The following is a 22,430-nucleotide window of genomic DNA, read 5'->3' as shown; positions in this document are numbered from 1 at the left end:
CAGACCTGCCTTGTGCCTGCTTTCCTCCCTCTCTACACCCTGTGTGATCTGCCCTCCCTGCAAACTTGGATGCTTCCCAGCTCCCTACAATCTGATCTGTTGTATACAACCTTGTCACTCTCTCTGCTGCTAATGTTTACTGCTCACATAGCCAGAAGAATCGAGCTGTTAGGTATATGCTAGATGCAACAGGAAAGCCAGCTATGTGCAGGAGTTGTACACACTCCACAACAGAAGACCTGCTGAAGGGGCTATGAACATATCAACTTACTTGCCTCTTCACAGGAATCCATTACCATTAATGGCAACTGCAGCCTTCTGCATACAGGCCCCCCAGCTAATGACAGAAGTGTATCCCGTATACAGCCTGGGGACCTGTAAACTGAAGTCTGGACCTGCCACTACTACAAACAGAGGCCCAGGGAGAGGCAAGTATAGTTTTTTTTTTTTTTTTTTTTTATATTCATGGTCATTTTTGCAAAGGTACAAAATCAATGCAAAGGACATAGGATGTAACCCCCCCTTACCGGGTACTTGGAACAGAGAGGAGTATAGCTGCTCCATCTCTTCTTCTGACAGATAGACAGGGAAGGTGGCACAATCCAGCAGGAAGTGGCAGGCCGCGGCAAAGGCCTCCCTGCAGTCTTCGGACATCTGCCCCATGTTCTGGATGTAGTGGTCAATGTCCCACTCCTCATCCGACCCCTTATTAACTCTCTTACTTGGGCTGCGAGACGGGGAATATTCAACCTTATCATTTTTCTGTTTCAATACCGGAGGGCGCGGAGTAAAGAAATCTGTCAGCATCTGCTTGAACTGCGGCACGGTGATCGTTTTGGGCTCCCAGTGACCCTTCCTCTTTACAAGCCTATCGCCGGCTCCATCGCCCTGTGGTTGCAACTGTAAGCCAAACAGATGCTTGCTGGCGAAATTGGCCACTAGGTCCTGTATACATTGCAGGGTCTTCTGTACGCTGCCCCCCTTCTTCCACACGTCACCCTTTTCTGGGGACACTTTGGGCATTCGCAAGTATCCAGCCAACTCCGGGGATGAAGCGCTCAAGCCAATCCCGCTGTCTTCTGACTTTAATGGAGGAAATATCGGCTCTTCTCCCATCTCCACCTCGCTTTCACTGTTGGTTTTTAGTTTTAATGACTCCTTGGATGGGCTCTACAATAAGAGGGCGATTGGTTAATGTGCTAAGAATAAGAGGTTAAAAGGAACCTGTCACAATCTAGAGCAGTAGAAGCCGAGCAGATGGATATATTGGTTGGTAGGGGGAAAGAAAATCGGAATATCTTGTATGAGGGCTTGTTTTTTGTGGGCTGAGTTGTAATTTTCAGCTGACTACTTGTTTTTTACGTAGCAGCCTTACTAAACGATAACATTATGGCCTAGACAACCCCTTTAAGGGCCCCATGATAAGCAGTAATATCCATCTCATTATACTAGAGGCTTACACTGTCTGCGCTCACGGATTCCATATCCAGGTAAGCCGGAGGCATCTGTACTTTACTCAGGACTTTGAAGCAAGTTTTCAGGGCCTGGGTCAGTTCCGGGAGGCTGAGGGTGTCCATGTTCTCAGACAGAGACTGCGCCATGTAGCTGAGCATCTGTGGTAAGTACTGCGTCTGGACTTCAGAGTAAAGCTCCTAACAAGGGAAAAAAAATTACAGATAATAACTCATTGACAAATACAAGGAAGAAGTGTATAAAAGAAAAACACAAGAAATCGGCCTTTTGGGTGTTTTTTTTTTTAGTTTTCAAAAATAATACTCAATACAAATATATAAAATATTGTTCATACAGAAAGGAAACGGGAAAAATAAAAAAAAACGGTCAAATCCCACCAACCAAGTCCATTAGATGGGACTGAGCTGCAATACCAAGAACAGCCACTATATAGTTTATGGCACTGTGATTGGTATACAGTACAGTGAAGAGGCCATTGTGCTCACCCCAGTGATCAGACACTTATACCCTGTCCTTAAGTGTCCATAACAGGACAACCCCTTTAATGACCACCGGCAGTCAATATTACCCATAATAGTGGAAACCCCTTTAAGGTTTGTGTTTGCCCTTACCAGAGGAATGACGTCCAGAAGGAAGACCAAGAGAGTGCAGACCTCAGACACACAAGGGGATCGTCCTACATACTTGGGGTCACCGGGGTCTCCTTTTTGTCTGTAAAGAGAGTAATGTCTGGTTCATTTCCAGTGGATGACACATTTGTATTGGGGGACTACAAGTCCCAGCATGTATGCTTGGCTCTGACGTGGCAGCCATACCTGAAGCTGTGCTCGAAGCACAATGTCATGTAATCCCACAGGAAGTCGGAGCTGAGCGAGGTGATAAGGAGATTCACCGTCTTCACGATTTCAGAGGCGTTCTTATTCTCTTTAATCGCGCTGGAAAACAGGGACAAATCAAAAACGGCGCCAAAAAAAAACAGAGCAGATGGCCACGACAACCAATCAGGTCAGGGCTTTAAAGGGGTTTACTATAAAGGTAAGTTATACTAATCCATGGACTGGAGATACTTTGTATTTTTTTGGAATTTCACCCTCTGACTGGGACTTCCATAACAGCCTATGGGAACGCTGCCCCCTATGGCGACATTAGTCAGTGGCAGAGCTGATCTGAAATGTGCCAAGACATACTGGGCCGAAAACCGCGGCAAAGTCCTGTGTGTGAACAGACCCTGGATATATCCTACACCATATTAGTCAGTGATAGTAGATGTGGATACATGAGGGGTGCACAGGATGCGGTCACTCTCCGATCCAGGAGCCTTGGGGGCCCCTAAGGGTTTTCTCCCATTAGGAGGAGACCAGTACTACAAACATACATTATTTGGGGGTGTCTGGTACCGATTTTGCACCCTGCTTGTGCCGAGGTCATACAAGAGACATTTGGCGATCCTCTGCATTACTAAGAATACCTTACAAGATGGCTGCCGGTCTGGCCATAGCTCAGCCTTATATCTGTCCCCAGGGCGTCTCTGCAGTACGCATAAAAAGCTCGGATCACTTCCAGGAACAAATCTCCCACCACCGGCGGACCTGCGGGGATACAACAGATTGACTCATCAGACATAATGCGCTGGCAATGACTCCGCAGAGCACAGGGCAGGAGGCGGGCGGGGGCCGAGACGATTCCTCCATTTTGCAGTCTTATGTGAATAAAGAGAAGTTCTGCCACTTCTAATATACTTTCTATTTAATTCATCCTCTCCGCTTGCTGTCAGTGAATACGACCATTTATAGCTTGTATCTAGAGGCTGAAATCTACTGACAACTAGAACATATCAGCTCGCTCGTGTCGTGGTAGTTTGCTACAATGTATCAGTACGTTATGTCATCATCACTATTTATGCTCTGACACCCCCACTGTTCTCAAGAACGGAGGACACTGCCCTCCCCCCTTACGTATTCAGCTTGACCGCAGCCAGAATAAATGTCACTTGGTGGATGGCGCCCCCATGTGGTCAGGCTGAATTTGCAACAGAATGGGGAATGAGGAGTTAAAGGGATACTACCATTAAAACATTTTTTTTTATGGTTGACACGTAGGAATAGCCTTAAGAAAGACTATGCTTCTCCTACCTTTAGATGTCTTCTCCGTGCCGCCGTTCGCTTGAAATCCGGGTTTTCTTCGGTATACCAATGAGTTCTCTCACAGCACTGGGGGCGGTCCACAGCGCTCAAACAGCACTGGGGGCGTCCACAATGCTGCGAGAGAACTCTCCAGCGCCACCTCCATCTTCTTCAGGAACGGGTTCTTCACACGTCTTCTTCCGGCGCAGCTGGTGAAACTTGTAGGCCTCCGGCAGAGCCCGCGGCCAACAGGGAAAATGGCCGCTTACACAGTAAGTAAGCGACCATGTTCTTGTGGCCTGTGGGCATGTGCAGTCATCTCTGCCTGAGGCCTAGTTTGAACCCAGTGCCGGAAGAAGACACAGGAAGAGGACGTTCCTGAAGAAGATGGAGACGGCGCTGGAGAGTTCTCTCGAAGCATTGGGGACGCCCCCAGTGCTGCAAGAGAACTCATTTGCATACCGGCGAAAAGCGGGATTTCAAGCGAACGGCGGCGTGGAGAAGACATCTAAAGGTAGGAGACGAATAGCTTTTCTTAAGGCTATTCCTACGTGTCAACCAGAAAAAAAAGGTGTTCTAATGGTAGAATCCCTTTAAATACCCCACCTTCCCCGTTTATGGGATTGATAAGGGTCAGATCAGTTATCCTCTATCCATAGCAGGGGGTAGAGGTAGAAGAGGACAGGCTTGGCCCTAAAAATAAGGCCCAATGCACATGGCTGGAGATTTTGTTACCTGTGCTAGCCATTGTTTTAACCCATTAATTTCTATGGCCCCCTACTCATAACTGTGATGTTATTGGATCCATGTGGCCGCAACAACTCAGGCCAGTCTCATTCATTGTAGTGTAAGGATATTATCCATGTGAGATCCGTTTTGTTTTTTCACGGACGCGGCCATGTGCCTTCAGCCTGTGTGTTCCCCTCGGACAGTTATTATTACATGGCCACTCACATTACCTATCTCTGGCTTGTCCAGAAGACTGACCAGGATCCGGAAAGGCTTCAGATAGACCTGGAGACCTTGTTCTGTATCTGAATACAGGATGTTCTGGTGCAAAATCTGCATGAGGGCCTGTAGGAAAAATAAGCATATATAGTGTCATGTCGCCCCTCCTGTATCTATTACATCCAACCTGCTTATTTCTTCTATATATCACCCATATTATTCTTTATAGCAGAGGTGGGCAATTCATTTTCCCATGGGGCCGCATAAGAAATTGAAACTATTCTAGAGAGCTATGCGTGCTGCAGCAAATATAGCTCCACCCACTTCTATGTTGACTCTGCCCATTCCCAATCATCTTTCCATGTGCCCCCACACAGTATAATCCTCCTACAGTCACCCGTACATTATATGCCCCCCACATGATAATGTTCCCTTACAACTGCCCCACAGTATTAGGTCCCTCTCCTGGTGCCCCAGTATAAACTTGTGGAAACTAGAGGGGAACATTAAACTCGGGCAGCTGGGAGCAATAATTAAACCGTAGGGGTAGCTGGTGGGTGACATTAAACTGGGGGCAACTAGAGGCAGACAGGTCCCCCTCCAGCTACCTGCACGGTTTAATGCCTCCTCCAGTTGTCCCCAGTTTAAGCGCACCCTTCATTTACCCCCAGTTTCATGTCCCCCCCCTCCATTTCTTTACCAGTTTCATGTCCCCCCTCCATCTCTGCCCCCAATATAACATTCCCCTTCCATATCTGCCCCCAGTATAACATTCCCCCTCCATCTCTCCTCCCTAATCTCCAAATCCCACCTCACCTCCTGCGTGCTCGACCCGATCCAGTCACATCTCATCCCCAAACTCGCTGAAGTCATTACTCCAGCCCTAACCCATCTCTTCAATCTATGCCTAACCAATGGATCCTTCCCCTCTGCCTTCACACACGCCACTGTCACTCCTATACTTAAGAAACCGTCCCTTGACCCGTCCTCTCCTGCCAACTATCGTCCCATCTCACTGCTCCCGTACGCCTCAAAACTTCTTGAGCAACACGTCCACTCCGAACTCTCCTCCTATCTCTCGTCCAACCTGCTCTTTGACAGACTTCAGTCAGGCTTCAGACCCCGGCACTCCACTGAAACTGCCCTAACAAAAGTCACTAACGACCTGCTAACCGCCAAAGCCGAGCGCCATTACTCTGTCCTCCTCCTCCTCGACCTCTCCTCTGCCTTTGACACAGTTGACCACTCCCTGCTGTTAGAAATTCTCTCATCCCTTGGTATCTCAGACCTGGCCCATTCCTGGATCTCCTCATACCTCACCGACCGCACATTCAGCGTCTCCCACTCGCACACCACCTCCTCACCTCGCCTTCTCTCTGTAGGTGTCCCCCAAGGCTCCGTCCTAGGACCCCTCCTGTTCTCCATCTACACCCTTGGCCTGGGCCAACTCATAGAAACTCATGGTTTCCAGTACCATTGCTATGCCGATGACACCCAAATATACATCTCTGGACCAGACATGACCTCCCTGCTGGCCAGAGTTCCAGATTGTTTAGCGGCCGTAGCCTCCTTCCTCTCCTCCCGCTTTCTAAAACTCAATATGGAGAAAACAGAGTTCATCATCTTCACCCCACCCCGTATGGCCCCTCCACCTGACCAATCTATCAAAGTTAATGGAACCCCACTTACCCCTGTCCCACAGGCCCGATGCCACGGGGTAACCCTGGACTCTGACCTATCCTTCAAGCCACATATTCAAGCCCTCAAAACCTCCTGCCGCCTCTAGCTCAAGAACATCCACCGAATTCGCCCCTTCCTCACCCCGGAAACTACCAAGATGCTCGTCCAGGCCCTCATAATCTCCTGCTTAGATTACTGCAACACCCTTCTGCATGGACTCCCAGCAAACACCCTCGCCCCCCTCCAGTCCACCTTAAACTGTGCTGCTCGCTTAATCCACCTCACCCCCCGATCTTCATCGGCTGCTCCCCTCTGCCAGTCCCTCCACTGGTTACCCATAGCCCAGCGAATTGAGTTCAAGCTACTAACGCTAACATACAAAGCCATCCACAACCTGTCCCCTCCATATATCTCTGACCTAATCTCCCGCTACCTGCCCACACGTAACCTCAGATCCTCCAACGACCTCCTACTCCGCTCTGCTCTCATCCGCTCCTCACACAACCGTCTCCAAGACTTCTCCCGTGCATCCCCCATACTCTGGAACTCCTTACCAAGACACATAAGACTGACCCCCACAATCACAGGATTCAAGAAGGCCCTGAAGACTCCCCTATTCAGGAAGGCCTCCAACCTCCAATAACACTATCACCGCACCGCCATCTGTACAGTCTCCCCCTCTCCTTCTGTCTCTACCCCCTTCCCTCATAGATTGTAAGCCCTCGCGGGCAGGGCCCTCTACCCCACTGTGCCAGTTGGTCATTGTTAGTATTATATCTACCTGTATATTCTGTGTATTGTATGTAACCCCCAAATGTAAAGCACCATGGAATCAATTGTGCTATATAAATAAATAATAATAATCTCTGCCCCCAGTATAACATTCCCCCTCCATCTCTGCCCCCGGTATAAGATTCCCCCTCCATCTCTGCCCCCAGTATAAGATTCCCCCTCCATCTCTGCCCCGGTATAACATTCCCCCTCCATATCTGCCCCTGGTATAACATTCCCCCTCCATCTCTGCCCCCAATATAAGATTCCCCCTCCATCTCTGCCCCCGGTATAACATTCCCCCTCCATCTCTGCCCCCGGTATAACATTCCCCCTCCATATCTGCCCCGGTATAACATTCCCCCTCCATATCTGCCCCCGGTATAACATTCCCCCTCCATCTCTGCCCCCGGTATAACATTCCCCCTCCATCTCTGCCCCGGTATAACATTCCCCCTCCATATCTGCCCCAGTATAACATTCCCCCTCCATCTCTGCCCCGGTATAAGATTCCCCCTCCATCTCTGCCCCGGTATAACATTCCCCCTCCATCTCTGCCCCCGGTATAAGATTCCCCCTCCATCTCTGCCCCCGGTATAAGATTCCCCCTCCATCTCTGCCCCCGGTATAACATTCCCCCTCCATCTCTGCCCCCGGTATAAGATTCCCCCTCCATCTCTGCACCCAGTATAACATTCCCCCTCCATCTCTGCCCCCAGTATAAGATTCTCCCTCCATCTCTGCCCCGGTATAACATTCCCCCTCCATATCTGCCCCTGGTATAACATTCCCCCTCCATATCTGCCCCCGGTATAACATTCCACCTCCATATCTGCCCCAGTATAAGGGCACCTAATAAAATTACATAAAAATACTGGAAAACTCTAATAATCTAGAACTCGTTTGGCAGATTACTGGATTCTCATAAAGCCCAAAATTTACATTTTTAATTGCCATTTCATAAATAAAAGTTCTCCATTTCTGCTATAAGGATTTCCTTACGATGAACTGATCACACATGTCACACTGAGATCTGCTATGATTTTTAGGGGAATGTGGCAGAAAGCGTTCCCTGCAGCGCCACCTCAGGAGACATGAAGCATTACAGCAATGTCAGCTAAAGGGGTTGTCCAGGGATTAGTTTACTTGATCCAGCTGACTCTTGATTATAGACCCGGGGGATCCAGGCTGATTCTGACCACGGGGCCACGTGAGAACAGGGAAGGAGGGAGGGGGCAAAGTGTCCCGGGGGGTCAGAGCGCAGGTCTGATCACATGACCTTGAGGTCAGAAACGGGCTGGAACCTCGGGTCCATCAATAAGAGTCCATCGGATCAAGTAAATGAATCTTAACTCCCCAGACAACCCCTTTAAATCAATGGGCTGTTCATGTAAAGAATATATGTCCTGGGTATCTTCGAGTGAGACAGTTTGCAATATCTTGATACAGCTAAGAAGGTCCTAAACAAGGGTCCCCAACCTAGTAAAGGGGTTTTACAGGGTTATAGAACATCTATACCCAGGACCCCACCCATCACCAGTTTTCAGAGTCTGCAGCATTTAGGTGGGCACTACATCCTCTTCACTACCCATCAATCACAGCACCGTACATTGTATAGTGGCTGTGCTTGGTATTGCAGCTCAGCCCAATTCACTTGAATGGGACTGAGCTACAAACAGGCCATGTAACCGATAAAAGTGACTTCCCATGGCCTGTTAAGCAGAAACGGTGCTCAAGCAAGTGTAGATGCCGCTTAAAACAGCCTTCCGCAGAGGTCCTGGATAAGTCATCAACTATCAAGTCCTGGAAAACCCCTTTAACTTAAAGGCTCATACCACGACACGGTAGAATTAGTAAGTGATGAACGCTGCCTTTCTGTAGATGAAGGATGTGGTATGTTCCACTTACCTGGACTAACAAATCTTTGGAGTATTTTGCAAAAAAGCAGGAGCCATATTCTTCTTCGCCTGAGGCAGCTTTCAGCTCTGGAGCAACAAAGCTGCCCTTTATATCAGAACCTGCAGAGACAAAAATAAAAATGTAAGACTTGGTCCATAACAGAAGCGTAAGGTAGTCCACCCTTCCCCATCAGTCCTAAATATTAGAGGCAAACTCCTATACAATATGATATAGTTATCTATTTATGGGAAATGAGCTCCCCCTTGTGGTGGCTGTTGGCAGACAGAAATTTACAATATATCAGACTTTCCCCTCCTCAGCCCCGATTGTGATTTTAAAACATGCTCTGTTTTCTTCTAAGAAAGAGCGCCACTCTTTTCCAGAGGTTGTGCCTGTTATTGCAGCTCACCCCATTTAAGTGCACAGCACTGAGCTGCAATACCAGACACAGTCCATGACCAAAGGTGGCGCTGTTTCTGGAATAATGAAAACCTTTAGAGAAAGCGATTCTCTGGCGGCCAGTCTTATCAGTATGGCTCCCAGCCTATATATACACACAAGCTTGATACGGTATATATAATCCCTTGCAGAGGGGTGGGGCAGTTTGGAATGTTTATATTTGGGGAGGAGGCAGCAAAATTTCTAATTTCGTTATAAACAGTTAAAGAGAAGCTTTGTAAGAAAGAGAGGAAATGAAACTGCGTTGGTCATCTGAGTGCAGCCTTATACCGCACCCAGCAGCAACGTGAACCCTGTACAGAGACAACATTGTACTTCTGTAGGATACCCTAATATTAAAGGGGTTGGCCAGGACTAGAAGAGTGTTGCTGCTCTCTGTCAGAAACAGCGCCACTCCAAATCACAGGATGTTTGTGGTATTACAGCTCAGTCACATTCACTTCAGTCCAGCTGACCTGCAATATCAGACATAAACCACGGACAGATGTGGCCTCATTTATGGTTTTTCTAATTCTTGAAAATCCCATTAATTTCCATAAACCCCACAGTATACCGTAATCCAGAAGGATCCACAAAACCCACAATGTGGTAACATAAAATGTCAGACTCAGCGCTGATACATTGTTACTGTGCTTTATGGGATCCTAGACAGGCCTACCTAATAGCCAGGCAAATAACCTTCTATTCAGTGACATGTCCCGTCTCAGCACAGTCTGGATGGCGCAAGAGAGGACGTGAATGAGATCTCTCCGACTTAGTGACACAAGGCAATCCCCAGAATCCTGTGCAGAAATAGAACAAAACTCATTGTAGTCACAACATAACCAATACTTACTTATCCTGCATTATACTCCAGAGCTGCACTCACTATTCTGCTGGTGCAGCCACTGTGTACATACATTACATTACTTATCCTGTACTGATCCTGAGTTATATCCTGTATTATACTCCAGAGCTGCGCTCACTATTCTGCTGGTACAGTCACTATGTACATACATTACATTACTTATCCTGTATTATACTCCAGAGCTGCACTCACTATTCTCCTGGTGCAGTCACTGTGTACATACATTACATTACTTATCCTGTATTATACTCCAGAGCTGCGCTCACTGTTCTGCTGGTGCAGTCACTGTGTACATACATTACATTACTTATCCTGTATTATACTCCAGAGCTGCGCTCACTATTCTGCTGGTGCAGTCACTGTGTACATACATTACATTACTTATCCTGTACTGATCCTGAGTTATATCCTGTATTATACTCCAGAGCTGCGCTCACTATTCTGCTGGTACAGTCACTGTGTACATACATGACATTACTTATCCTGTATTATACTCCAGAGCTGCACTGACTATTCTGCCGTATATTATATATCTAGCTTTATAACATTATTACCCTTCTCTCTGCTATAGCTACACTGGTCACGTCTATGTCTATAATATTTATCTCTCTTCTTACCAGACAAGTGTGGAAGGGGAAGAAGAAGAGCAGAATTTCCAGCGTGTTCCTCTGAACGAGAACATTTGAATCCATCACCGAGACACAGAGAGATTTTATCTGTAGGGAACAAAGAAAATTCACATAAACCAGTCGGTGTATACTGGTGCCAGCGAGATCACTAATGGCCAGTAACTTATCTCATGTCAGGTGGATAAGGACATTTAAAGGGGTTGTTCCGGATTTTACAAACATGGCTGCCTTCTTCCCAGAACAGCGCCGGTCCACGGGTTATAGGTGATATGACAGCTCAGTCCCATTCACTTCAACAGAGCTGAGCTGCAATACCTGATACAACCACAGGACAGGTGTGGCAGTATTTCTCAAATAGAGCAGCCACATTTATCTAATCCTGGATAATCTCTACATTATGTCCATGATTTTAGACCATAGGTGATATGACTATTACTTTGGTCTTGGTTTCCTATTCTTGTAGGCGTTAGGCCGAGTTTGCAGGTAGTTTGTGGTTCAGATACATTCCCTGCACATAAATACAGTGGCTATATCTAGAGCTCACCTATCTATATGGCTGAGTCGCAATACCAAACACAACCACAATACAGTGTGAGGCAGTGGCCTCTTCCAACACCTGTTCATTGGGGTGTGGAGGGGTCAGATCGCTCCTGATCTGATACTGATGACCTATCCTAGCGCCACTCTTGTTCCTGTGATTTACAGGAACATATTGTAGCTCAAATTTATTTCTTTGAATGCTGCAATACCAGACACAGCCTACAGGCAGGAGTGGCGCTGTTTCATAATAAAAAAAAAAAAAAAAAAAAAAAAAAAAAAAAAGTTCTATCTAATCCAGAGTGTCCTATAATACTCTGTAACAAGTTTGCTTGCAGTCCTATGTAAAGCAGTAACATCACTGTCCAGCTTTTGGGGAACTACAACTTCCAGCATGCCCACGTTCAAAACGCCACACGTTGGAGACTGTCCATACTCACGGCCAACTGCTTGTCATTCCCCAGCATGTAGCTCTGAGCGTTGGCAGACACGTCTCGGTTGATGTGACTGACTACAAACAGGGAGGCGGGTAGTCGAATGGAGCTGCTGACCAGGACACTGCCCCATAGTGAGCTGTAGAAGACTTCTGGACCAATGACCATGGACAACTTCTGAAGTAAAACGTCCGTCCTGAGGAAAAAGCAAAAAACAGGAGCTTGCAAATGTCAGACATCTTGCCCGAGCTTCTCCTTTGGTCTGTTAACAGCATTTAGTGATCTGCTTTACAGCATAGTCACAGCCATTGGCTGCCATTGTATGGAGTCGACTCATTGAGGTCTATGGGAAGGTTTTCTAGACATGCTCAGTGCAGGGAAGGGGAGGAGATAAACTGTGACATCATCTATTGTCAGTAGTGATGTAATGATGGCTCAGTGGTGTTATCTATAGAGGTGTTATCTTCTAATGTAATCCTGTCTGTGATGTAAATGGGGTGACTGCTGTAAAGAAAACGCCTACAGAATTGTCAACTGTCAGTCTATTATTAGGCTTAGTGGCTAGAGTAAGGGCTCGTTCACACGGGGGCAAAGGGGCGGATTTTGACAGCGGATTTCGCTTCAAAATCCGCCCCTTTACAATGGTGGTCTATGCAGACCGCCAGGCTTCTTTTTTCCGCTAGCGGCGGGCTGCTGCTAGCGGAGAAAAGAAGCGACCTGCCCTATCTTCAGGTGGCTTCCGCCCCCGGCAGCACCCTCCTATGTCAGCTCATTCATTTGAGCCAACAGTGGAGGGGAAAGCCGTGACCGCGATGGTCACGGCAGGTGGGTTTTGACCAGAGAGAGACGCGGCTCGCCACGTTTCTCTTGGTGTCAAAACCCGCGCGGGCAGTTCACGTGTGAACTAGCCCTAATAATTGCAGGATTACTTATTTTTTTTTAAAAAAAAAAATATAAACAGTGGCATGGAAAAGTTTTTAAAAATTTGTAATAATTATGTTTAACTTGACAACTCCGTAGATCATTTTAGGAGACACATTTCCTTTAAGTAAATTTGGAGATCCCCTGAATTTTTTTTTTTTTATTATAGCACCACATGAGACAACAGGAATGTAACAAAACAGTCCTTGAAGTGTTTATATTCTTACCTGTCATAAATCTCAGATCCTTCTTCAAGGCCGGGCAGTAATCCAGTGATGAAGGCCTGGAGACTGGGCAGCAGCGACCTCTGTAGAGGTAGGAAGTAGGTTTCATATAGGCCCAGGAGCAGCGGCTTCACAGACATGGCTGCGTGTGACAACAGCGGAAACAGACCTGAACTGTATCCACAAAAGTATACATGAGTGGGCAGAAGTGGGACAATGTACAGCGATTACACCGCCATATCAGTCACAACATCATGTATAGAGTCTAGTCTAGCAACTACTTGCTTTACTGCCACTATTTGAGTACATGTAGCTACCTGGTCTGTAGTTGTGCCACAAAAGCCGAGTGCATCTCCATGCTATACACATGTGCTTTATATCTCTCTTACTTAGTTAGGCTTCCTTTCCTGCTCAGTTCTGTGCAGCACAGTTGCTTTCTTGCTGTCTGGGTGACCACCATTGGAGTACATAAAGCTACATGGTCTGAAGTAGTCCCTGGTATTTATATTTGCAAAAACAGACTGGTTTTCTCCATGCTACACACATTTGTTTTAGATCTTTCTTACCCAGGCTAAATTTCATGCTCAGTTCTGTGCAGCACAGTTGTTTTCAGGCTGTCAGGCCTAAGATTTGATGAGATGACTTATGTAAATGATGCCATGCTATAGCGCAGGGAATTACTCCATTTTGGATTAAAGAAACCATCAAAACAAGGGGGAAAAGTGAAAAGAAAAAAAAAACCAGGAAAAATTATGACCAGTGATGTATGTCTAGAGATAGTAGCTTGGGATGGACATGACAAAGGATTAAAGACAGATTGTAAAAGCATCCATTGAATTTATATGCCGTAAGCTCCCCCTAGTGGCAACTACAGGAAGCCAGAATTTTATGATATAACTCTATATGAAGATGTTTAGAAAACTGGTTCAAAACAGTCAGAAGACAATGGTCCGGGTGTTTATTCCCTGCTTATATGACAATGTGTCCTCCAGTGCTCCCTGGCTTTTTCCCTCCCTTTATGCCTCTGGATGGATTGTGTTTCACATACTGGGCAGCAGTACAGTGTCTAGCGAACAGGAGCAATGAACAATAACAGATCTGTGTTGTTTGTGAAGACAGGCAGTTGTACACAGAAACAATGCAGGAGCAAGAATAATGGAAAGTGAAGCCCTTTACATTGGTAATTCCACAAATTACAAGGCCTGACAGCATTAAAACAACTGTGCTGCACAGAGCTGAGTAAGAGAGTAAAATGACTAGTTTTTGAGGCACTGCATGGTGAACAAAAATTCAAGTATTTTCTGTATATTTACAATTTTGGAAAAACCCTTTAATAAAACAGGTTGATCTGTACACAAAAAAAAAAAAAAAAAAAAAGTTTACCTGTATAAGAAAAGGTCCCTGGACAGCCATTTCGTTCCAATGATCTTAAATATGATTTCATAGGTCTCGAGAGCTTTTAAGTGCACCCCACTTGGCAGGGCCGGGTGTAGGCATTGTGCTAGCCTCTTGCTAATGATCAATCTCCTTGGTAATAGACAGTACTTGAGATTACTTTGCAGAGCCTGAAATACAGAATAGTGATACGACACTGACTCAGAATGAACCATATATCCTGGCGATGACGAGAAGGAACCGCTGTGATATACAGAGAAGGACAAACGTTTATACAGGGACATGTACTCTGTTCTCTGGTTATTGCATTTACACATGTTGCGTTATACACATTTATTTCCTTTGTGTATACTACAGTATAACAGCACAAAAAAAACCCCAAAATTATATAATTTCACACAAAACTCCAAAAATCTTCTCCTCTTTTTGTTCTCCATGTGTAGTGTGGCACACAGACACACAATGGATAGACAAAGTCAACTTCTCTCCTTTTTATCTGGTTTCAGGTGTGATTTTTATATGCCCACACCTGTTACTTGGCCACACTTGTTACTTGCCACATGTGAGTCTGAATGAAGATCGCATGCTGGGAACAAAGTTATTTAAACATTATTTTGAAAAGGTGCCAACAATTTTGGAGTTTTGTGTGAAATTATGTCCAATTTGCCTTTTTTCTCAGTTTTTTTTGTGTTTTTACTTGCCCACACTTGTTACTTGCCACATGTGAGTCTGAATGAAGATCGCATGCTGGGAACAAAGTTATTTAATCATAATTCTGAAAAGGTGCCAACAATTTTGAAGTTTTTGCCTTTTTTCTCAGGTTTTTTTTTGTGTTTTTCCAATATACAAAAAGTGAATAATCATTTGCATGACAAAACATGTAATTGTAATAATTTTCTTGGAAAAATCTTAATTTTCTATAGTATACCATTAAAGTATGGAAGCCACTTGGATGTCATCTAAAGAAATTAGTCCCTCCTCCGTGTGCACACTCGGTTCATGTGCATGTAGCCTTAGAAAAAAACATGGCTACTTTTTCCAAAAACAGCTCCACCCCTGTCCACAGGTTATGTACGGTATTGCAGCTCTTCAATGAACTGACACATCCCATGTGAGGCAGCGTTTCTGAAGGAAAGCAGCCACAATATTTACTCCTAGACAACGACTTAAACAATAGAACCGGATTATTTTAAAGGGGTCAATTTACAGAATTTTTTTTAAAGGGGAAATTATTTTCTTATAAAATTGAACAACATTAAAAAATTCAGTAGAGGTCTGTCACATTTTCTACTTACACAAAGTCATACTTACCTCCATTTAAATCAGAAACTAGCCGGTCAGATTAAGCCCCGCCCTCAGTATACCCCGCCTCTAAAAGGGACATAACCTTTAAATCCAGACAAATATATTTTCTTTCTGCTTGTGTTGTGTAATTGCTGATAGATAAGAATGTAGACCTTGCACAACTCCCCCAAACATCTGTGGCCTCTCCACTATCTCTTGGCTCCATTGTTTTATTGCCCCCTGGCAATCATTCTGTGGGGTAAACAAGCAGATATATACACTATACTGATATATGTTATCAGTGGGCACCCCGTCACCGCTATCTGTATACCAGTTTTATATACAAAGCAAATACAACAAGCTTCTGCAGTATTTGTCATATTATCCTCCCCCAGGACTGGGTGCACATCTGGCCATAGCCAAGGTCCTAGAACCCAATTGAATTTTTTTTATTTTTTTTACCATAAAGGAAAGTGCAATCTGCTGTGTACAGAGGGACCCAGTAATTTTTTTATTTTTTATTTTTTTTTTCCAACGCTCATTTTGTTGTATATACTAACATTTTTTGCAAAAGTGACATGCCCTATCTTCAGGCGGTTCTATCTTGAAAAATCCATTGAAATCAATGGGAAGCGGAAAAAAAATTAACTTGGTTTTTGGATGGAGTTTTTGCAAAAAAAAAAAAAAAAAATGCATCAAAGCCGCTAGTATTTTTTTTTAAACTCAAGTCTCCAGGCCGATAGTGTGCTGGTGTAAAAAAAAGAAAAAAAAAAAAAAAAAAAAAACTGCCAAAAATACTATCAAAAGACAGATCATATTAAAAAAAAAAATGCATCAAAAAACATTTCCTAATACCTGAAGTACAATTCAAAAAATTCTGTATGCACATACCCTTTGGGTGAGTTCACACAGTTTTTTGGATGCTGAAAAAATATGCCTCAGGAATTGGGATGTCGTTTTTTTTATGCAACTCATTTTTTTGTGTGGTTTTTCCAACACTATTTTTTGCAATTTTCGATGACATTTCTGTTGAGTTTTTTTGTCCCGCACACTGTTTTGGGATGGGTAGTGTTTTTTTTTTTTTTTACCCCTTCCCATTAATTTCTATGAGACTTGCGGAATCCACCTGGTTGCCAAGCATGGTACAAATGTCAGTAACGTGTTACAAAAGTCTTTCAAGCTTTTCCTGTTGAACAGGCCACATGCGTGTTCATGACGTGTCCCCAGGACTTGTGCATTACTATAATGGGGATTTACCTTTCTGCCTACAACACACAGAGGAATGTCTCACTGGGTTTACCATGCACACAGAGCACGTGGTAGGTCTTCTAGGAATTAGCCGGGTCATACATGCACCCAGTGGCGTAACTACCGGGGTAGCAGCTAACACAGGGCCCGGGACATTAGGGGGCCGGCGACAGCCGCTACAACTGCGTTTTTTTTTTTTTTTAAATAGGCCATTACTGGCTGGAGTTACTCCAGCCCATAACGGGCCCTGTAAGTGACACCGCGGGCCCCACAAACATCATTATTATACTCGGGGGTCTTTTCAGACCCCAGAGTATAATGATTGGAGGCCCGGGAGAGGTAGAAGAACATAACAAACAGTGTTACTTACCTCTCCTCGCTCCGCGAAGGCTTCGGGGCCTAGTTGTGTGACGTCTCAGACGCCACATGACCAGGGCTTGCGTCCTTATGCGTCACGACGCAGGCCCCTGGTCACATGACGTCCCTGAAGATAGCCGGGGAGCGCAGGGATAGGTAAGTAACAGTGTTTATGTTTGTATCCCCCTCCTGGTCTCCGATTATTATACTCTGGGGTCTGAAAAGACCCCAGAGTATAATAATTGTTAATGGGTGTCCACAATGGAGCATAATATTGGGTGATGCGGCCAAAATGGGGCATAATACTGTGTGCAGGGGCCACTATGGGGGATAATAGTGCGCGCAGGAATGCGGGAGGGGGGGCTTGGTCGGGGTCTTTGGTGTCGGTCGGGGGGGCCCCACTATTCCTAGTTACGCCACTGCACGCACCTATATGAGGACAGGATAGTACAGCAGTCCAAACAACCCCCTATCTAAGGCACCATCTAAACACACAGATCACAGCAGAGAGGGGGTTAAACTAACACAAAAATTCAATAGAAATTCCTCATGGAGCCTCAAATAACACAAAGGTGCGAAGCGGCTACAGCAAGAACCTGCTACAATAACACGTCACATCGGGGCCACACGGTGGCTCAGTGGTTAGTACTGCAGCCTTGCAGCGCTTGGTCCTGGTGTTCAAATCCCACCAAGGGCAAAAAACCATCTGCAAGGAGTTTGTATGTTCTCCCCGTATTTGCATGGATTTCCATCCCATATTCCAAAAAAGACATACTGATAGGGAAAAATGTACATTGTGAGCTCTATGTGGGGCTCACAATCTACATTTAAAAAAAATAAATAAATAACACGTCACATCCAGGAGACGGACTGGAGGCATCTTCTACTAGGCCCAGACAGGGAGATTTGGGACACTAAACGCCCCATCTATAAGGACCTGTGGGTGATTTAGTATCCCAAATCAGGTTCTCTTTAATGGTGTCCTCAGTGTTGAGAATACCAGCCGACGCTTATCCATCCATCGGTGCCATACCAGCAGAGTCAAAACTGCTGACAGACTCCCTCCATCCCAAAAGAGCTGCGACCGCTAAATCTATATCTTCAGACCTCCTTCAGATCAGGACTGAGAACCTCAACAAGGTCATTCCTACAGATAAAAGGACACAGATGTAAGATAGAGCCAGAACGTGCAGGTGCCAAGGCGAGATACTGCAGAGATAAGAGGACGGAAAATGCAGCGCCAAGTACATTGCACGACATTCCCTGGAGGGTTGGGATCTCCTTAAGAGCCGCTTTACATGAGTCTTCATCTCAATATTTCCTGTACAAACAGCAATTGATCAGGAGAATCTCGTGTCTACAACTTCCGCAAACACGAAAGGAAAGAATTATAATGGATGAGGATACAGAGATAAAGTAGGGAACATCTGGCTGCTCGTGGCCAGCTTAAAGGGGGTTTCCAAAACTAAGATATTAAAGGGGTTGTCCAGGACCTGAAGGCAATTGATACTTATCTATGGGATACATCATCAGTATCAGATCGGTCGGGGGCGGACACCTGAATCTGATCCCAATCAGGTGTTTTGGTCGCCATATACATGGTATACGGGTGGACGCCAGTCTCTGCTGCAGCTCCAAGACTTGTCAATGCAACATGGGAACACTGGAAAATATGGTCCGTATATTGCCCTTATTTCCCGGACTGAATGTGGTTTGGTGACCCGGACGCCCTGAATCCTAGTGACCTGTGGTACTAAGAGTCCCTGGCAGCTTCACTCCCCTGTACTGTATATGGAGTAGGGACAGGCAGGGACACCTACTATCATAGGATCCAAGGAGTCAGAGTCTTCTAACTGGGTTCGAACTGCAAAATCTGGCCGATGCATGGACTGGATTTTTTGTCACTTGTGTGCACAAGGCCCTGCAATGCTGGCGCATCCTTGGTGATTGTTTCCTTTTGCATTGCACGGCCGCATGCACCTGTATACGTGTATTCTAGTTTCAATATGTTGTCAGACTTAGATTTTTTTCACACCCAGTGCCAAAGTCTTCAGATTTTCTTTGCAAAAAAAATAAATAATTCTTAGAATTTGCATTTCATCCATTTTCTAGGAACACGATTTACACTGGGGGAGAGAACATGTCCTGAAGGCTACACACAAAGTCTATTGTCAGCAACTTTCTGATACACTTTGTGCTTCAATCCCTGAACACTTTCAAGATCCCTTGTTGCTGTCAGTGAATGGAAAACTTGTTTGATGATGACGTCCATATATGTATAAGTGAAGGGGATATACAACTTCCAAATATTATCTGCAAACAGTGCTGAACCCTCACCGTTCCCTTGTGCAGCCTTTACCTGCTGAACCTTGTCTTGCTGTTATTTACGAGCAGTGAATCTATGGACAAACTACATTTCCCATGATTCATCTGCCTGTTCTCACTCTCTGTGTTCCCCTCCCTTCTCAAAGCAATGAAATCACAGGTAATAAATCATTCCCACATCCAAGGTCACATGACACTGTGAGGTTTCGATTGCAAGCTCACTCCCCCAATGAGCAGCAAACACAAAGAGTGAGTGCAGGCAGGTGAATCATGGGAAATGTTGTTTGGCCACAAATTCACTGCAGGTAAATAACAGTGATACCAGGAGAAGCAAGTAAAATAAAGTCAAGCAAAGGCTGCACAAGGGAACAGTGAGGATTTGGCACTGTTGCGGATGTAAATGCAGATCAATTTTGGAAGCTGGATATCCGCTTTAAAGTTAGAGATGGATGTAGGGTAGATGCAGGGGATCAGCCAGCAACAAAAATCAGGGGCGCTGTAGGGGTACAACCTGTGGTGACTGAAAATGGGCATAGACATGCGGGTGCACAGTGATCTGTCCTGCACCTGTGTGTAATCACATGATTGCTGTGCACTTGTGGTTCCATCACATGACCAGGACAGATCACCGTGCAACTGTGAGTCCATCACATGACCAGGACAGATCACCGTGCAATTGTGAGTCCATCACATGACCGGGACAGATCACCGTGCAACTGTGAGTCCATCACATGACCGGGACAGATCACCGTGCAATTGTGTGTCCAACACATGACGAGGACAGATCACCGTGCAATTGTGAGTCCATCACATGACCGGGACAGATCACCGTGCACTTGTGTGTCCATCACATGACCAGGACAGATTGCCATGCACTTGTGTGTTCATCACATGACCAGGACAGATCACCGTGCACTCGTGTGACCATCACATGACCAGGACAGACGGCCGTGCACTTGTGTGACCATCACATGACCAGGACAGACGGCCGTGCACTTGTGTGACCATCACATGACCAGGACAGATTTGTATCCTCTAAAAGTCACCTACGAAGATTCGTTTTACATGACAACAATCACAGATCTTATAAACAGTGATTCATTTTATTGTGCAAAGACTAACATTCATCTGCCACCACCTGAATACCCCCTTACTAGGAATGACTGACTGTAGTATGGAAAGATGGTCACTGACATCTAGAGGGCGCCACTTTGCATGGACTGTGCAGGTTGATCACACCCCCGGTGACAGCTGCTCCATTAGTTCTTCCACCGTCCCCGCACATCCTGGTGAGCAGTGTTTACTCTCGCTGACACACCCCGTTATTGTGCACATGAAATGCCGCAGCCAAAATCCAAACAATCCTGAGTCTGTGCCCTACCTACAGCACTACAGAGAACTATAGGCACAAGGTCTACATCTAGCACCGAAAGCTGGCACACTTTGGGTTAATGGTACAATAGGGTTAAGGTTACTTATGCGCCATGGAAGGGAGAAACGCGTCTTGCTACAGTTTGGAAATTGTCTCTTACAAGGATTGTCCAGTAAAAAAAAAGGTAATTTTTTTCCTCCCAAAGACAATAATTTCTTCCTAAAACAACACCACAGCCGTCCACTGGTGATGTGTGGTATTGCAGCGCAGTCCCAGTTATTTCAATGGAGCGTAGCTGCAGTACCATACACAACCTGTAGACAATTGTGGCACTGTTTGTCAGATCAGATTGGTTGTGGTCCACATTGTTCGGGTAAACGTTCTCCACTGGATCCTGACCTCTCCACCATCTCAGAAGTCACTAATACAGTACCTGAAAATGAAGGTTCTAACACAAAACCTCTTTAATAACTCTGACGCCTCCGCAGGTGAACAGGAACTATCTCACAATAATGTAGCAGGGTCATAAAAATAAAATAATTCACCCCTTTATAAAGGTTAAGCATTTAGAAAAATGCTTATGTGCGTCAGACCTAAAAAACATATTACTCAATATCGATGACTAAATAGCCTTCTGGTGTGAACACGTGCAAATATCTGCTGCAAATACTTCACATTGTATCACTGCTGAACTAGAAGGAAGTATTCATGATTTTATATTTAGAGGAGTGATCGATCCAAAGTGCTCGTGGCACAAAGTTATCTGCCCTGAACAGATCTTAAAGGGGCACATCTGCCTTTAATTTATGCACCAATTAATGAGTTACATCCTGTATTATACTTCAGAGCTGCGCTCACTATTCTGCTGGTACAGTCACTGTGTACATACATTACATTACTTATCCTGTACTGATCCTGAGTTACATTCTGTATTATACTCCAGAGCTGTGCTCACTATTCTGCTGCTACAGTCACTGTGTACATACATTACATTACTTATCCTGTACTGATCCTGAGTTACATCCTGTATTATACTCCAGAGCTGTGCTCACTATTCTGCTGGGACAGTCACTGTGTACATACATTACATTACTTATCCTGTATTATACTCCAGAGCTGCGCTCACTATTCTGCTGGTACAGTCACTGTGTACATACATTACATTACTTATCCTGTATTATACTCCAGAGCTGCGCTCGCTATTCTGCTGGTGCAGTCACTGTGTACATACATTACATTACTGATCCTGAGTTACACCCTGTATTATACTCCAGAGCTGTGCTCACTATTCTGCTGGTACAGTCACTGTGTACATACATTACATTACTTATCCTGTATTATACTCCAGAGCTGCGCTCACTATTCTGCTGGTACAGTCACTGTGTACATACATTACATTACTTATCCTGAGTTACACCCTGTATTATACTCCAGAGCTGTGCTCACTATTCTGCTGGTACAGTCACTGTGTACATACATTACATTACTTATCCTGAGTTACACC

At 45.3% G+C, this 22,430-nt stretch overlaps 1 protein-coding gene across 1 annotated transcript in view; it reads right to left on the bottom strand.

Annotated features, from left to right (window-relative positions):
* Positions 1-22,430, bottom strand: part of DOP1B (DOP1 leucine zipper like protein B) — a 71,589-nt gene that overhangs the window by 31,637 nt on the left and 17,522 nt on the right. The window contains exons 3-14 of the mRNA XM_075263427.1: positions 14,329-14,510; positions 12,949-13,119; positions 11,807-11,996; positions 10,818-10,916; positions 10,012-10,135; positions 8,904-9,013; positions 4,556-4,670; positions 2,942-3,062; positions 2,289-2,408; positions 2,085-2,184; positions 1,461-1,652; positions 528-1,170 (exon numbers count right to left, since the gene is read on the bottom strand). Of these exons, the coding sequence (XP_075119528.1) occupies positions 528-1,170; positions 1,461-1,652; positions 2,085-2,184; positions 2,289-2,408; positions 2,942-3,062; positions 4,556-4,670; positions 8,904-9,013; positions 10,012-10,135; positions 10,818-10,916; positions 11,807-11,996; positions 12,949-13,119; positions 14,329-14,510 (2,167 nt within the window). The remainder of the gene's footprint in view (positions 1-527; positions 1,171-1,460; positions 1,653-2,084; positions 2,185-2,288; positions 2,409-2,941; positions 3,063-4,555; positions 4,671-8,903; positions 9,014-10,011; positions 10,136-10,817; positions 10,917-11,806; positions 11,997-12,948; positions 13,120-14,328; positions 14,511-22,430) is intronic.

Source organism: Leptodactylus fuscus, chromosome 2 (genome assembly GCF_031893055.1).
Source record: "Leptodactylus fuscus isolate aLepFus1 chromosome 2, aLepFus1.hap2, whole genome shotgun sequence".
Classification (NCBI taxonomy): Eukaryota; Metazoa; Chordata; class Amphibia; order Anura; family Leptodactylidae; genus Leptodactylus; species Leptodactylus fuscus.
Note: the sequence above shows the minus strand (reverse complement) of the source record. Positions and strands in the feature narration are given on the sequence as shown.